The sequence below is a fragment of the Ictalurus punctatus genome, chromosome 10 (assembly GCF_001660625.3).
Source record: "Ictalurus punctatus breed USDA103 chromosome 10, Coco_2.0, whole genome shotgun sequence".
Lineage (NCBI taxonomy): Eukaryota > Metazoa > Chordata > Actinopteri > Siluriformes > Ictaluridae > Ictalurus > Ictalurus punctatus.
Genome location: NC_030425.2, coordinates 28807501 through 28825000, shown reverse-complemented (window position 1 = coordinate 28825000; position 17500 = coordinate 28807501). Strand labels below are relative to the sequence as shown.

At 45.7% G+C, this 17500-nt stretch overlaps 1 protein-coding gene across 3 annotated transcripts in view; it reads right to left on the bottom strand.

The window, feature by feature from the left end:
* Window positions 1-17500, bottom strand: part of dok4 (docking protein 4) — a 39738-nt gene that overhangs the window by 13857 nt on the left and 8381 nt on the right. Inside the window, exons 1-2 of one of the 3 annotated variants that reach the window (XM_017478578.3) lie at window positions 15618-15804; window positions 3293-3583 (exon numbers count right to left, since the gene is read on the bottom strand). In XM_017478578.3, the coding sequence (XP_017334067.1) occupies window positions 3293-3358 (66 nt within the window). In that variant the 5' untranslated portion in view covers window positions 3359-3583; window positions 15618-15804. Of the gene's footprint in view, window positions 1-3292; window positions 3584-15084; window positions 15311-15617; window positions 15805-17500 lie in introns of those variants that run through there. The other 2 variants (XM_017478580.3, XM_017478579.3) reach the window with 2 other exon arrangements.

Below are 17500 nucleotides of genomic sequence, written 5' to 3'. Positions count from 1 at the left end.
TAGGGATGAAAGAAGGATACAGGCAGACAGAGAGACAGACAGTCAGACAGACAGACATACAGACAGGTAGGTGGAAAGTGGAAAGGAGTGAGAGACATACAGACAGACAGGGGGATTGAGGTAGGTAGAGAGACAGCGTGACAGTCAGACAGACCAGCAGATGGATGCAGGAAGACAGTCAGACAGACAGTCAGACAGAAAGACCAGCAGATTGATATAGGGAGAGGGGGATTGAGGTAGGAAGACAGATATCTAGACAGACAGGGGGATTGAGGTAGGAAGACAGATATCTAGACAGACAGGGGGATTGAGGTAGGGAGACAGACAAAGAGACATACAGATAGACAGGGGAATAGGAGGAGGGTCAGACAGACAGACATACAGATGGGGATTGATATAGAGAGAGAGCCGGAGAGACAGATGAGGAACAGTGGGAGAGAGAGTTAGAGACAGACAGACAGACAGACAGACAGACAGACATACAGGGGGATTGAAGTAAGGAGAGAGACAGAGCGAAATGCAGACAGACAGATAAGGGGATTGATGTAGAGAGAGAGACAGTGCTACGTATGGAGAGACAGATGGGGACTGAGAGAGAGACAGACAGACAGACAGGGGAGCAGACAGAATTAGAGGGGGGCAGACAGACAGATAGTCAGATAGAGAAATGGAAGGAGATAGATACATAAATAGATAGATAGACAGATAGACTGACGTGGCAGTCAGACAGACAGATAAACAGTCAGACAGAGAGAGATGGGAGACTGAGAGAGGGAGAGAGACAGACAGGCAGTCAGAAATAGATATATAGATGGATAGACGGACAGTGTGTGTGTGTAATAGTGATATAACATTTCTCCGTGATGATAATTTCATGGTTGAGGAGGGAGAGCGGAGGAAACCGGAGAACCCAGACGAAACCCACATGGACAAAATCTTCCGGAGAGACGGGAACCCGCGTTCAGGACCGAACCCCAGACCCTGGAGCTGTGACCTGGCACACTGCCCCTGTGATCAGGGTAAAGCGTGTACCGACAGGCTCACACGGCTTTGTGACGGAAATGCGAACGCCTCCACACTCCACGCGCTGGTGCCGCGCCAGAGGAACCGCAGCGGGCCGCATGTGAACGGCGTAAACGCCGCATACGCAGGAGATGTGCGATATTACACTCGCATTACGCGCAGGATGATAATATTATACAGCCCCGAGAAAATCCACTTACTGTTAGAGGAGCCGTTCTTTAAACAATGAGCCACAGACAACAGCGTCCAATTCACACACACACACACACACACACACACACACACACACACACACACACACACACACACACGCGCACACAAAGGGTGAAAAAGAGAAGGAGAGAATAAAAGACAAACAGGAGGGAGGGAAAATATGTGTGTGCGTATGTGTGTGTGTGTGCGTATTTGTGTGTGTGTGTGTGTGTGTGTGTGTGTGTGTGTGCGTGCTAACACTCTGTTCCCACAGGGGAGTCGTGTGTCACACTGTCCTGCTACCCACAATCCTGCTGACTAAACACATCAGTGTTCTTCCTTATGCATGGATGTCACATGATACACACACACACACACACACACACACACACACACACACACGCACGCACGCACTAGAGATTTCAAATTCCCTTTGTTTTGTCAGGCTGCTTTTATATGTAACCAAGGTTATTATGGTTCATCTGTCATCACCCCACACACACACACACACACACACACACACACACACACACACACACACACACACACACACACAGAAAGTGAATCACGATCCACATCATATCTGCTCAGGCGATGCTCCTGTGGAACGGACAACAAAGAAAGGGTGCCAATACTTTGTGCGCGGCGAGCGTTCCTCTCCGAGGGGCGATGTAAAGTCTTAACGAGGTCTCGGCTAAAACGGAGGTCAAACGGCGGCTCTGGAGCCATTTAACCTCGCGCTCCTCGTGGCGCAGCGATCGGCGGTGATAAAAAGCGGCTCTGTTTATAGAAACCGCTGGAATCGTGACCCGCTCTAAAGAACCGCTTGGATTCGGTGTCAGTGCCGCGCGTCCAAATGGCTGCAGTTTCGTTCCGAGGGAAAAAGGTATTAACCTGTAGGTGAGTCATAAGTCTTCCGATTAGACGTAGCTTCAAAGGTAGGAATGAAACGCCCGGCCTGACCTTTTCTCGAACAGATTCTCGCCGCGCCAAACTTCTGGCCGCGGAGACGCCATCGATTATTAAGATGAATATGTTTTTGTGGAAATTTTCTGCCTTCAGTTTGAAGACGAGTCTGTTTCTCATTACAGCGCCGAAGCGCCACTTAATCACGCTCCAGATTAAACGTGTTTCTCCGATAATGAAAGCGCAGGAAATTAGCGGTGATCGTATTTTACAAATGTAACAAACACTGCGCGCGCGCGTGCGCGTTACAGTAAAATACCGAGTGACGTGACGAGGCGGAGCTACCGTTACTACCCCGAAGATTATCTTCCCATGACAGCACGTCCCCAGGCGTTTTATTCCTCTTACACCACAGCGATTTGCCACATCACACCTCTTTTTATTTACTAAAGAACGTGCGTTATACTTTTATCCATTTATAGCTACATTTAATGTCGCGGAAACGAGCGCGGTCCTGTTCCCGCTTACGTTACGGCAGCTACGAACAGCCGTTCTCTCACCAGCCGAAAACCACAAGGAAAACCGCAGCTCGTTACGCGCGTTACTCTCGCCCCCGTCCCGGAGACGTCGCGGATCTTAGCGTTACGGCTTTACCTCCGACTGTCACACGGCGCTGGCACCGGAGACTCCTTCCTTACACGTGACGGAACATCGCCCCACAGATCAACGATCAGAAACCTTTGAAAAGCCGTTCGTGATCGGCAGAGGTTCCGAGTCGCACTGAATGAGCCGTTACTATAGAAACGACAGCGTTTGAGATTAGAACGCTGGCGTCAATGTAAACCTGCGACTTGCGGCCGCGCTACCGTCAGAGCCGCCGGCATTTCCGGTCCACTAATCCGATTGGACGAGCGGCGTTCCGGGAGCGTTTATGACGTCTCGCCGTGCGTATCGCTCCGCTCGCGTGTCCGGCGTGTAAAATTCCGCCTCACGCTCACATAGAGGACAGAAGACATACAATCCGCACGAGATGTGTACAAACGTCTCCTTCCACGCTCTAAAGTTTACAACATGGCCGAACTTCTCTTCCGGGTGGCCATGAAGAAACTTTCCTAACAACTGAAATCAATCAGATGCTTATTTGGCAATTCTGCGTTTCCTGTCCACTCACCCCCAGCTTCCTGCTCCGCATCCGGACGTAGCCCTGCTTGACGATGTCGTTGAAGTTGGAGGCCATGTCTGAGGCACCTGGGAGCTCCTGGAGCTGATGGATGCTGGCATCCAGCCTCTTCTGTTCCGACCAAACACCTCCTTCCGGTCTCTCACTTTCTTCCTCTTCTTCTTCTCCTCGTCGTCTGTCTTCCCGCTTGGCCCGTCGCTCGCTCCCCGCTCTCTCAGACGTGTCAGACGAAGCCGTCAGTTCGGCCGAGCTTCCGAGTCTCTCATCGCTCCGGCACGATCTCTGCAAAAGAATAGCGGAGGGGATTAAAAAAAAAAAAAAAAAAAAAGCAGGACATGTATTATTGATGCTCGATCTGCGGAGAACGGAGGTGGCCCGAGCTGTGCGGGCACGCAACATTACCATAGATTATTTATCGACTCGCCAGATGCTGCGTTTCAGAGCGCACCATGTGACTTCACTCATCTGACTACTAGCCTTGACTTTTATAGCTTACAGGAATTCAGCCCGGACCATTAATATGACAGGGTTAAATCAAGCGCAGCGAGCCTTCTCTTACTCCAACCATAAAGACCCGATCTGGCAAATCTTCAATACAGACCGTAAAAAAAAAGAAAGAAGAATTTCCTCGTTAATCAACAGTCACACTAACGGAAAAACGACGCTCGAGACAGAGCAGCCTGAGAATATACGACTTATTAATGATACAATACTCGAGGTAATGTCGGAGAGGGATTTTTACGTGATCGTATAATAATAAAACCGAACAAACTTCGTGATGTCATCACGGGCGGGGCGGCCACAGAAACATGCCCTCTTATAGAGGTGGCAGCGGGACGTAAGATGTAGGACGATGTTTAGGGATGCCAATATTTTAGAAACAGCCCCTGTGATCAAAGGCGTCGAGTTCCACTCGTAAAAACTCCCACCGACGACCCGGTTACTAGGAAACGTCACTCCTCCCACTAAAAATCCGCAGGAAAACTCAAAATAATCATCCCTTAGCAAGTGGGAAAGATTTGAAATATTTCCGAATGTTTCGAATATTCCTTGTTGTGGATTTATTCGAAATAAAACACAACATTATTCCTGTTCACATCGAATACACAAGCTTCCGGTTTTTTTTTTCTTCTTATTCTACGCTGCAAAACATTACGCCTCGGCAACCGCAAATACCTCGCACGTGGTCCGATCTGCTATACGATAAAGCACGTATACGATTATTAAACCTATCTCTAGGCATTTTTACAGTGACGTCATTACGAAAACGTCCCCCTCGCGCACCGCGAACTTCTCAAAGCGAGCGAGAAGCGCCGACGGTTGTTGTTGTACTCCAAATACAGTGACGAGGGTCTTCTTTCTTCTCTCCCTGGTTGTTTACGTGCACGTGAGAGTGTTCGTGACGGATGAACAAGCAATCAAATAAGCCCCGCCCCTTAATCCGCGGTGCCACGATGGCGACTCGCAGACAGACGCGCCGGCGCTCGAGCGCGGCTTTGATCTAGACACAGACGCAATCGCGTTCAGGCTGTAAAGTTGTAAAGGTTTACGTCTCGTCGCTGTCGAATCGCGTCGCTTCAGTACAGGGCTCTCCAGACAATCTTCTGCGTCATAATGAAGCGTCGTCGAAGAAGGTCCCTGATGCGGAATCGTGAGATCGTCATCATTTTTCCTGAACGCCATCCTGCCAGAACGTTTCCACGAGAAGAGCTCGAGAGCAGCGGGATGGTGCTGACGGCAGCGGAACGCACACATTAAAGCTCATTAGCCGGGACAGAGCCGGGGTTAATTGTTCTCGGCACTGTTGGTTTTAAAAAGTTGCTCGCTGGATGAAGAGAGGAGGACGATAACACACACACACACACACACACACACACACACTCAGGATTAGTAAAGTGCAAGTGTATACTGCTGTTATCACTCACAAAACACACACAGGACACGGTGAAGTGAAGCACGGCGACAAAATCCAAAGTGCCCAGGAAGATGGAGGCTGACTGGAAGCAAATGCAGAGACGATTAGCATCGATAATGGCTCACAGCTCATTAATTCATACTGAAAATGATTTAGAAGCGATTAGCATGCACGCAACAAGCGTCATCTGCACCAAAAGACTCCGAAAATATCAGTCACGAGTTCTGTAATCACTAAAAGATAAAAAAAAAAGAAAAGAAGAAAAAACGGTTATGAATGCGGTTTAAACGTGTCGAGTGACACACGCTAACGCCCGCTCGTTTCAAAAGGCTAGCTGAAACGATGGTGCAATGGAGTGACCGCAGGAGATGATGAAGCGATAATTCAGCTATCAGTCCTCAGAAACATCTCAATATCTAACGTCTAAACCCACTGAATGACCACCTCGCTACATGTTTTCCACAGAGAAATGCAGACGAGATGGCTAATAATTAAAGTTCCGGTTCATGCTAACTAGTGTAAGACAGGACAAATTACACAGCTTTCATTCGATTTCAGCGCTAGTCTCATTATTTATGTACATATTTCGATATATTACATTTAACTACAGTTCGGTATTTCGGTTCATGCTAGTTCACTAGCCGTCTGAGCTAATATTAGCTTATATTAACGTAGTGGTTATTGTTATTTAATCTCAGGCTTTGTCTAGCTGAAGTCGCTAACTTTGACATGCTAGCTAACATCAAACAGTAGCTAAATTAGCTTGATAGCCTACCTAGCTAACTAAACTGAACTGAAATACCCATTTGTGATTAGCTATATTAGCTATGTTAGCTACCACAGCCAGTGCCGTAGAGGTCGTTGACGCTAACGTTACGGTGAAGTATGCTAGTGAAAATGAACAGTGTGACATTTTTGAAAGGTGTGCTGTCACGTCACGTTATCATACTTCAAATCGAAATCCGTTTTTGGTGTGCGCTAACTAGCTAACGTCAGCTGGATTAGCAGGGCCGCCGCTAGCAGGAGCTTATTCCGTCCGTTCTGGACCTTCTGCAAAATGTCAGCCGAGATGAGTACATTTATGTAAATCGTACAGAGGATGTGTTCACCATTTAGGGAACGCTGTTGCTAGGCAACTGGGAACATGTGATCCAGAGAACAAGCTAGCGAAGGGTTTAGATTAGCAGTTTAGCCTTTGGAATTTTTTTTTATATAAACCATGTAAAGACACAGTGAAAGCGGAAGCAAGACGGAAGCATGTTGTTAACTTACTGATAAAATCTCTGTGCGACTAAAACGACTGTAAATACGCTCGGCGTCTACCGCCGACGCAATTGCCATACGTTCGTCCATACTGAGAAACGTCAACGTTGCGTCACGACCGCATCTAAACGCAGCAAAAACGTTCGACTTACAGAGATGTCAGATTAGCGGGATTAACACGACTTCATTTTTTTAAAAAAAAAATAAAAAAATCGATAAACTCAATAAAAATGCAGAGATTTCTCTTTCATTTGTGAAGGGTGTTTGACGTGTTTCCGACGATCTGTTTTTAAACACTAATTTAATGGAACGTGTGATTACTGGTAGTCATCTACCCATGAAAGAAGGTTCTAGCGGTGTTTCAGATCACGAACAAGAAAATCTGTCACGGAAACCATCAAGCCAATTCACATTATGTGATGGAAACCGTTCGATTTGGTTCTCCGAAACTCCACAAAACCAGATTTCTTTCATTTCCAGCTGTGTACAAGGCGAAAACTAGTTCAGTTCATGTTCACCAGGAACGCGAAGCTAATCAATAAATCACTTATTAAAAAAAAATAAAATAAAATAAAAAAATCCTAGTCCTGTAAGTGAGCATCTAAAGCGGCTTGTTAAGACGCAGGCTGCACTCCCGAGGAGGAGAATCGAGCAGGAACAAGCCTCGAACATCTGTTTTCACTGTTAAGTGCTGCTATTGACTGAGAGCTGAGAGCAGAGCGCAGACAGGAGCTGTCTCTGCTAACTCCCAGACTGATGACAGGCCTGTGCCGCCTCGTCGCCGCGACTTTACTACACCACAAACTGTTTCCCTCCATTATTTCATTATTTCAAGGAACGGTCGGATCTTCAGGACGAGAAGTACCTCAGAGTACTTTCAAAATGATTCACTCAACTTGCTTTTATTTCCACGCCAGCTTATTATTATTATTATTATTACTACGATTATTATTATTATTATTATTATTATTATCAAACCGTCGTTAAGGAGCCGAGTCACAGCGAGGAAAATCCCATCGCCTATATACGTAGACGCAGCACGTCATGAATAAAGAAAAGGACAGAACGCTTTTCTCCGAGAAACGCACGAGAGACTTACGGTTTATTTTACGCCTGTACAGACTAACGTACGGCGTTGTTAAAAAAAAAATCTATATTTTTTACATTTTTTTTTTTTTTTTTTTTTTTTTTTAACAAAATAAAGCCGATGGAGATTTTGTAAAGATGCAGCGTTACCATGGGAACTGCAGCAAGTCCCAAGAGCTGAGACTGGGAAGTCATGTTGCAAGGCACAGGAATTAAAACAAGCCAAATGCGTTACAGATTTAAATACTGCACGGTTGAGATGAACGCTGCATTAAAAATAAATAAATAAATAAATAAATAAATAAATAAATAACCTCTCAGCTCGTTCAAAGTCGAGCGTTTACATTTACGACAGATTTCTTTGTATGTGTCAGGCAACGCAAACTAACCCGTCCGCTTCACATTTCAAAAACTAGCCGATCTGTAAGACTCTCCCTGGGTTTATTTAATCTCTATTTATTTATTAATTCATCTTTTTTTTTTTTTTTTTAGAAATGTAGATGATGTAAGTGTGAATCATTTCCCGTTTTCCCGTCAGAGATCGAGACATCCTCGTGGTTTCAGCAGATGCTTTTACTGAAGAACGAGGCTTCGGGCAGCACATGAACTCCTGACCTGGTCTTTCTGCACAGGATGAAAACCGAAAAAAAAAAAGAAAAAAAAAAAAAAAAAAAAACCCTGAATATATTTAATATCGGACTTATCTGAGTTAGAGTACAGGAAGTCAATACTTTTTTTTTCCCACGGGCTTGTGAGTGTTCAGATCATCTACATATCATAAATTCATGATCGGATTCGGACCGGGGCCGCGTTCATATATTAATGATTATTAATAATAACTGTGCATGCGAAAGTGGGGTTTCTTTTGGTGCTGTACGGTTACCTGAAGAGTCCAGTTTAATTAAGATAAAATTAATAATAAATCTTTCTTCGGGGTCTATGTTGAACCTCTACAACAAAGAGTCTTGTTATCAGAAAGGGTTCCGTGTAGATGGAACCTCTCTGAGATGCGAAGAATACTTAACTAGCGTTTCTTGGTGAGTTTGTGATGTTTGGGCTATGACGAGGGTTGCCAGATCTGTGCACGGAAACAAGTCTAACTGACAAGAAAGTAATAAATACCGAGTTACTAGAGTTACTGTTGCCACACTGAAGTGGATTATTTTCCTATAACAGCACTCGTCGAGTGTTTATTCCTCTTATACCACAGCTTTTTGCCAACCGTTACAACGATTTTTTATTTAGTAAAGAACGAGACATACTTTTTATCCGTTTCTAGCTCCATTTAATGTTGTGGAACGTCCATGCAGCTTGTTGCAGGTCACTGAGGAACCGCAGAGTGTAAACTCCTCCGTCCTGAAGACGTCGTTAACCGTAAAGTTACAGCTTTACCTTTGACGGCGGTTAGAGCTGCTGTTATAGAAAATTAACCAACACCTTCCGACCAATCAGAATCCAGAATGTGGTATAAGCATTGTTAAAGCAAGTAATTTCCCTGAAGGGTTTCATCAAGGTGCTAAAATAATCTTGCATTATGGTCGTAATTAAAGAATATCTAGGGTAACGAGTAAACACACTCAAACAGTGATGCACAGAGCTCATGTTTAGAGCAGGATCAGGAGGGGCACATATGCATGATTTAATATATGTAATAAATCTAATGTATGCAAAACGCCTCTAAACCTCACGGCTAATATCTCCACGTTTATTTCTGGGTGCTGACGTTTCAGTTTTGCGCAACTGTCCCTCTAATGTATACGTATGGAGAAAAGAAAAAGCACTTTAAGGTAATACACAGGTTGAATTTCAGAGAATATTCACAGAATTACTGTGACAGAGTGACAGAGACAGCGTGAGAGAATTATTGTGTGACAGAGTGACAGAATGACAGTGAGAGAGTGACAGAATGACAGTGAGAGAGATAGAATGACAGTGAGAGAGTGACAGAATGACAGTGACAGAATGACAGTGAGAGAGTGACAGAATGACAGTGACAGAATGACAGTGAGAGAGTGACAGAATGACAGTGAGAGAGTGACCGTGAGAGAGTGACAGAATGACAGTGAGAGAGTGACAGAATGACAGGGAGAGAGTGACAGGGAGAGAATGACAGTGAGAGAGTGACAGAATGACAGGGAGAGAGTGACAGAATGACAGTGAGAGAGTGACAGGGAGAGAGTGACAGAATGACAGGGAGAGAGTGACAGGGAGAGAGTGACAGTGAGAGAGTGACAGAATGACAGTGAGAGAGTGACAGGGAGAGAGTGACAGAATGACAGTGAGAGAGTGACAGAATGACAGGGAGAGAGTGACAGAATGACAGTGAGAGAGTGACAGAATGACAGGGAGAGAGTGACAGGGAGAGAGTGACAGGGAGAGAGTGACAGAATGACAGGGAGAGAGTGACAGGGAGAGAGTGACAGGGAAAGAGTGACAGAATGACAGTGAGAGAGTGACAGTGAGAGAGTGACAGAATGACAGGGAGAGTGTGACAGAATGACAGTGAGAGAGTGACAGGGAGAGAGTGACAGAATGACAGTGAGAGAGTGACAGAATGACAGGGAGAGAGTGACAGAATGACAGTGAGAGAGTGACAGGGAGAGAGTGACAGAATGACAGTGAGAGAGTGACAGAATGACAGGGAGAGAGTGACAGGGAGAGAGTGACAGTGAGAGAGTGACAGAATGACAGTGAGAGAGTGACAGAATGACAGGGAGAGAGTGACAGGGAGAGAGTGACAGAATGACAGTGAGAGAGTGACAGTGAGAGAGTGACAGAATGACAGTGAGAGAGTGACAGGGAGAGAGTGACAGGGAGAGAGTGACAGGGAGAGAGTGACAGAATGACAGGGAGAGAGTGACAGAATGACAGTGAGAGAGTGACAGGGAGAGAGTGACAGTGAGAGAGTGACAGAATGACAGTGAGAGAGTGACAGGGAGAGAGTGACAGAATGACAGTGAGAGAGTGACAGAATGACAGTGAGAGAGTGACAGGGAGAGAGTGACAGAATGACAGTGAGAGAGTGACAGTGAGAGAGTGACAGAATGACAGTGAGAGAGTGACAGGGAGAGAGTGACAGAATGACAGTGAGAGAGTGACAGAATGACAGTGAGAGAGTGACAGAATGACAGTGACAGAGTAGTCTTATTTAGTTCTATATAGTCTCGAGTAGTTCTGTGTTGTTTGATGTAGCAGCAGGGTCCTGGAGAAGCAGTGTTTTGTTCCACTGTGTACTGTACCAGCTGTATATGGCTGAAGTAATAGGGTTGACTTGACTTGACTTGACTTGACTTGAGTGACAGAAGGACTTGTGACGGAATGAGACAGAGACCGATGCTCTCCTGGGAGCTGACTTAGGAGGGAAAGACCAGCGTACGAGTCACAGCTGACGGATGATTGTCAGCTTCAGGTCGATTTAATGAGCTGTCTCACTTGTATTCTCTCCAGAGAGGTGAAAGTAAAAGAGCATTGATCAGGAATGGGGACAAAGGCTGGGCTTCTGAGCGCCAAAGCTCGGTTTCATTACTTCACTCTTATATCGATGATTGCCAACAAGAACATTCTAGCGGGCAGAGAAGGAAAAAAAGAACTTTTACTACAAAACCCCCAGCGTATGCCCTCATACAAGACGGCGAATTTTTTTTTCTCCAGAAGTGACAGTTAAAAACACCGAGCCAGCTCTAATGAGTAACGCGCCTTAATAATTAGGAAATCCCTCCAATTTGTTTTATAACCAACGAGACCCCAGCGTCCCGCCTTCCTGTCGTAAACTGTTAACAGAAACGAATACGTCTTTCACGTTCTCGGTCCTTTCCCCTTCAGTGTTCATCTTTTCCACCGGGCAAATTTCATTCGTGTTTCCGCACGAGACAAGAACTTCGTGGAGACGGTTCATCTTTAAAAAAAAAAAAACACACACTAGGTATTAAGAAGAAATGAAGCCATGTGTAAAGTTGCTAGGACTCGCATTCCTCCGGGGGTCTTAACTGTAATTCACTTTAGATGATTGTTCATTTGCTCGAGGTTAAAAAACGCTTAATTATCCACCGAACCCTTGAAGAACCCCTTGAAGAACAGCTGAAGACCATTTTTTCCTTCTAAAATAAATAAATAAATAAAAAATACCGAGGCAGTTTATCTAAATGTTAAACTCCTGACAGGTTCCAGATATTAACAAGAAAATAACCAGCAATATGTTTTCCCCCTGCACACGTACGGTCTTATAAATAAAGGTTCTTCAAAAGGTTCTTTAAGGGTTCTGTGGAGAATTAAGGATTCCAAGAGAGGATCCTACTGATTTTACTCCAGCTCGATCCTCTCTTCTCCTCTTTTTCTGCTCCCTCTATCCTACACGCAGCCACTTCCCCTTCACTGCTCCTAAAACATCCACCATTTTATGAGGTTCCGGGGGAAAACCAAGCCGTTCCTCGAGAGTCTGGGAGGTATTATACGCCACGCGTTACCCACAGGAAGAGGCTTCCTCTCAGATTTCCCCTCTCTGCCACCCTGGGGCTGACAGCTGGCTGGCACACACGGGGCAACCGGCAGCTGGCACGCAAGAGCAGCGGGCCAAGAACAAAACCGCAGAAAAGCCATCAACGAATCGAGCACACGAGGAAATAGATGGAGGAGATCAAATGGAGAAAAGCGGTAATGGCGACAATTATCTCAGGATAGCTCGCGCACTCGCGCGCGCGCTCGCTCGCTCGCTGGGTTTCCCATCTGTGCCGATTACTTATACGTTTTCAATCATTGAAGGAACACGCCAACATCTTACACCCTAATCGCGGTGATTACCGCCGACGAGAATTTAGACTCGTTTCCCTGCGCTTATCTGTAGGACACTTCCAGTAGAAGTCCAAGGGCACGTATACGTCACGTGTCTATAAAACACAAACGTAAATCTGCAGCCGTTCACAACGAAGACAGACGTGAAAGAAAAAAAAAAAGCTCCGATGGACGTCCGTGCAATTTTACAACAGTAAGAAAGTAGTTCCGGTTCACTTTCCTGAAGGTTCTGCGGTATCCATACGCCACCAGAGACGCACGACTCCTAAGTACATTCCTCCCTCGGAAAAAGTAGTCCCGTCCCAGAAAGGCGGGATCCGGCACGTCTACAGCGTCACTTATACGCGGACACCGAAACCACAGGAAGTGTGAAGACAAAAAGTTCAACCCTTGAAGCTCTGCCCTTCCAGAAACAGGCAGAAATGATTTCTCTCACAGGACAGAGATTACGAACCCTAGTGACATCGAGAGAGTCGTTAATACACGATCGTATATTTTCATTTTAAAACGAAAAAACTAAACGAACGAGGAGCACAAAGATCACGGGGTGAGGACACGTCGTCTCTTCGTCCTCCGCGCAGATCGCTCTCGTGTAGCGGAAACGTAAATCGCGATAATCTACGGACGGGTAAAAGCTCGGAGAAACGGTGTGGCGTCTGATCGGATGCTCAGTTAGCCGTGGCACATTAGTTTTGGCATATCGGAGCACGTCTGAGCCGCCATTAATTAGAATATCGAGCGTGGGGCTGCATCTCGGCTCCGAGGCTCCGACGTCGATAAACGATTCAATACGCGACGGAGAAGAAAATCCCAGAGGAGCCTCCAGAGCTCGGTCATGTGACCTGCACACTGCGAATAGACATGCGAAAGAGAGGAAGGAAGAGAAGAAGGAAGGAAAGAAAGAAGGAAAGACAGCCTCTGTAAATAGAAAGAAAGAAAGAAAGAAAGAAAGCCTCTAAAAATGAAAATAAAAGAAGGAAGAAAAGAAGGAAAGAGAGAAAGAAAGAAAGCCGATATAAATAAAATGAAAAAAAGAAAGCCTCTACGAATGAAAAAAAAAGAAGGAAGGAAAGAAAGGAAGAAGGAAAGACAGCCTCTATGAATGATAGAATGAAAGAAAGAGAGAAAGAAAGCAAGCCTCTACAAATGAAAAAAAGAAGGGAGAAAAGAAGGAAAGAAAGAAAGAAAGAAGGAAAGAGAGAAAGAAAGAAAGCCTATATAAAAAAAAAAAAAAAAAAAAAAGAAAGCCTCTACAAAGGAAAAAAAAGAAGGAAGGAAGAAAGAAAGGGAAAAAAAGAAAGACAGAAGGAAGGAAGGAAGGAAAGCCTCCATATACCAACGCGAGAAAGAAAGAAAGACTTTTTTTTTTAAGTTAAAAAGAGTTTTTTATGAAGTTATTAGTCTTTATTTAAAATAAAATAAAGAAAGCCTCTACAAATGAAAGAAAGGAAGGAAATAAAGAAAAAAAAAGACAGACAGAAGGAAGGAAAGAAAGCCTCTATATATGAAAGAAAGAAAGAAAGAATAATAAAAAGAAAAAAGAAGGATAAGAAAAATCCTCCACAAATGAAAGAAAGCCTATACAAAACAAAGAAAGCCCATATACCTGAAACAAACAAACAAACAAACAAATAAACAAACAAACAAATAAATAAAACCTCTACAAATGAATGAAAGAAAGAAAGAAAGAAAGAACGAAAGAAAGAAGGTCTACTTCCCCCTGAAGCTGTGGCACCTCGAGCGTTCTCGGGCCTGATCAGAACGAAACGACGAGTTTTTTCTCTCATTTCTTTTCTACTTTTGTCGCGGAGGCGTCGGAAGAGAAACTCGCAATCTCCTCTTTTGTTCCTTTCACTTATTTCACAAAAGAACAGCGGAGACACCCAAGACATATCGTCCGCTAATAATCGTGATTTTTTTTCTACTCTCCTGACAAATTTCCCCATCCGTCTACCTCCGCCGCACAAACTAGCGCCGTCGCTCCAATCTCACACTCCCACGCCACACCGCAGCATCGCCGACTCGGTTACGAGCACGGACCGCTCTTCCTCCTACACCTAGTGCTGGAATACTCAACAACCCTCTCGTGCTGCCTTCGAAGCTCGCGCTACGGTCTTCTCGAGCCTCTGAACGGATCCGTTCTTTCCAGATGCGGTTCACGGCAACAATCACGATGACGGCGGAACGTTTTCGGAGACACGGAATCACTTTGAAGATCACTCAACGTTTCTACAGTTTAAATCTCTCACTAGAACTACAGCGCGCAGCACACGGCGTGTCATCGTCGGGAAAAATCACGTCCATTCGGGGTCGTCCGACCGAAACGTCCGGGGACCGCCGGTCCGCCGTGTTCTCCATTCTTATTCGCCGATTTCGTCACACAACGCTTTCCCCCCCCCCGGGATATCTTTCCTTCAGAGCACCTCAGACGTTCACGCGGTACTGTAACGGATACGGTGTCGTGATGAAGGTCGAGCGAGGGGTTCGTTTTCCTGTTCGGGCTTTCCATTATTTATTTATTTATTCATTCATTCATTCATTCATTCATTCATTCATTCGAACGTTCGGCTGAATCACCTCTGTTTTCTTTCAGTCTTGCCAAGGAAGCCACTGACAATATCAAAGAGCAGGAGAAGACAGCGAGTCTAAACACCCACACGCACACGCACACACACGCACGCACACGCACGCACACGCACACACGGAAGTATGTAAATAAAATAAAACCGACCACGAGTCCTGTCTAAAGCAGAGTGAAGTCTAGTAGTGAACCCCCGTCGGCATATTTGTTAAATCCGATTCCTTAGTTCAGTTTGATCAGACTGTAATCGCATTTCCTGGCATATCCAACGTGGGTCGTCATGGTAACGACGTAGGAACGCGTACACGGTGTAGTAAAAGCCCGACGACAGAAAGGACACGCTCGAGGTCCTGTCCTGTCCTTCGCTTGCCCTCATGCTGCTTTTCATCCGGGCTGCCGATGTTGCAAAAAAAAAAAATAATAAAAAAAAAGAAAGAAAGAGAACCCCGTCCCGTTTAAAGACTCTACGACCGTGTTCCTCTCACGGAACCCTTCACTGGACACCCAGAACCCTTAACTATCCAGCCACGCCTTTCGCTTCTACACCTTTAGTACATATGAAGAAACGAAGAGCTCTTCGAGGGTTAATTAAAAAGTTCCGAAAGGTCCAAGGCTTCCGAAAGGGTTCGAGGTGAGAAGCGTTCCGATGGGGAAACGCTCGGTTGTGCGGTTCTAGAACTTACTTCAAGGAAGCTCCGTTATTAAACAGGAACAAGCGAAGAACGGTTCTAAAGGTCCGAAATCTTCAGCCGAAATGATCACGTTCGATAGAGAGACGTTTCAAAGGACCGGAGAAGGCGGTCAGACGAGACGTTACGTCTACGAACGTCTGTCCGACTCGGATAATGCGGCAGCCGTACGCACGCACGCACACACACGCACGCACACACACGCACGCACACGCACACACACACACAAACCGTCATCACCAAGACGCGACACATTGTCTCCTGATCGCTACATCAGATTACAGCAGATAGAAGAGGGTTGAGATATGCAAGTACACGCCCGTGCACACACACACACACACACACACACACACACACACACACACACACACACACACACACACACACACACGGTTTGCAGAACATTTGTCTTCATGTTTAAGTCCTGTCTCTTTTCATTGTGTTTACTGAAGACTTTAATTTGAATATTTCTGTGTAGAGCTCATGGAAACCACACACACACACACACACGCACACACACACACACACACACACACACACACAATGAATTTGTTATTTAATGATGATACAATTTTGTGATAAAATAAAGACAAGGCTACGTTTTTCCCGTCTTCATCCGTCCGCTCTGGGCGAGTCTGACGGGAGCCTGCTGCTGCGCGGTAGCTCGTTCACCTCAAGGTTCCAGATGTTCCGAGACGCCTTTCCGCTCGCCGCGGCCGTGAAGAGCGGTAAAGAGTCACCGTAGCCTTCCTGTCAGCTCAGGCCGTTCTCCTCCGAGCCTCTCGTTTCTGACGCTCGCTGGAGGTTTTTCCGCTTTTCGCACCATTCCGCGAAACCTCCACAGTCCGCCGTGCGTGAAATTCCCAGCAGGAGGTCATCGGCCTGCAACCCTGCTACGGTCAAAACGCCACCGAGATCACCGACGCCGCGTCTTTCCTCCATTCTGAAGTTTGACGTTAATTACAACCAAGTCGAAAAGCTGAAAAGTAACCCTTTTTTCCCCGCCCGAACGGAAGGGCGTGGCTGCGTCAGATCACATAATGATTGACAGCGACGTCTCCACGGTAACGTAAACAACTCACAGACAGAGCTAGTGTTGGTTTTTTTGTTTGTTTATTTTTTCACGATCCTAAATGTCGCACATAAATGGTGCGTTTATGTGTTTTGCGCACTACAGTCCTCTCCAAAAGTATCGGAACGGGCGAGGCCGAGTCACTCGTCTTCGTTAGAGACGTGCAGAAGACATTCGAGATCAAAAGGTGACCATGAGACGACGGTTTAGTCTTTCGGCTTTTATTTCCTGGGACTTCTGTGTAGGCGCGTTAAACCGCGCAGAACATGACGCATTTTATATCAGACCACACAATTTGTATGTGAGCAAAAATATCGGAACACGTGACCGACGGGTGTTTCTCGTTATCCCGGTGCGTCCTGTTAGATCGAGTGCTTAAACAATAACTAGCTCGGAACATCTACTTTGGGATTAAGCCCTCGGTTTCACATGTGAAGACTGCATTTGTTGTTAAAAAGGATAAACCGACATGATGATCAGAGAGCTGTCTAGGGGAGAAAAGCAAGCCATGTTGAAGCTGAGAAGAAGAGGGAAAATCTATCGGGGGCGTCGCGCCAACGTTGGGTATAGCCAATACAACAATCTGGAACGTCCTGAAAAAGAAAGAACTGAAAGTACTGAGCAACAGATGCTGAACGGGTCACGGCTGCTTCTGGAACATTCTCACTGATGTTTGTTGATGATGAACTCGTGATGGAGCAGCAGAACGAATCCAGAAGTCTACAGGGACATTTTACAGAGAAACGCGTCCGAATGAATCAGGAGGAACTTCATCATGCAGCGAGACAACGATCCAAAACGCGCT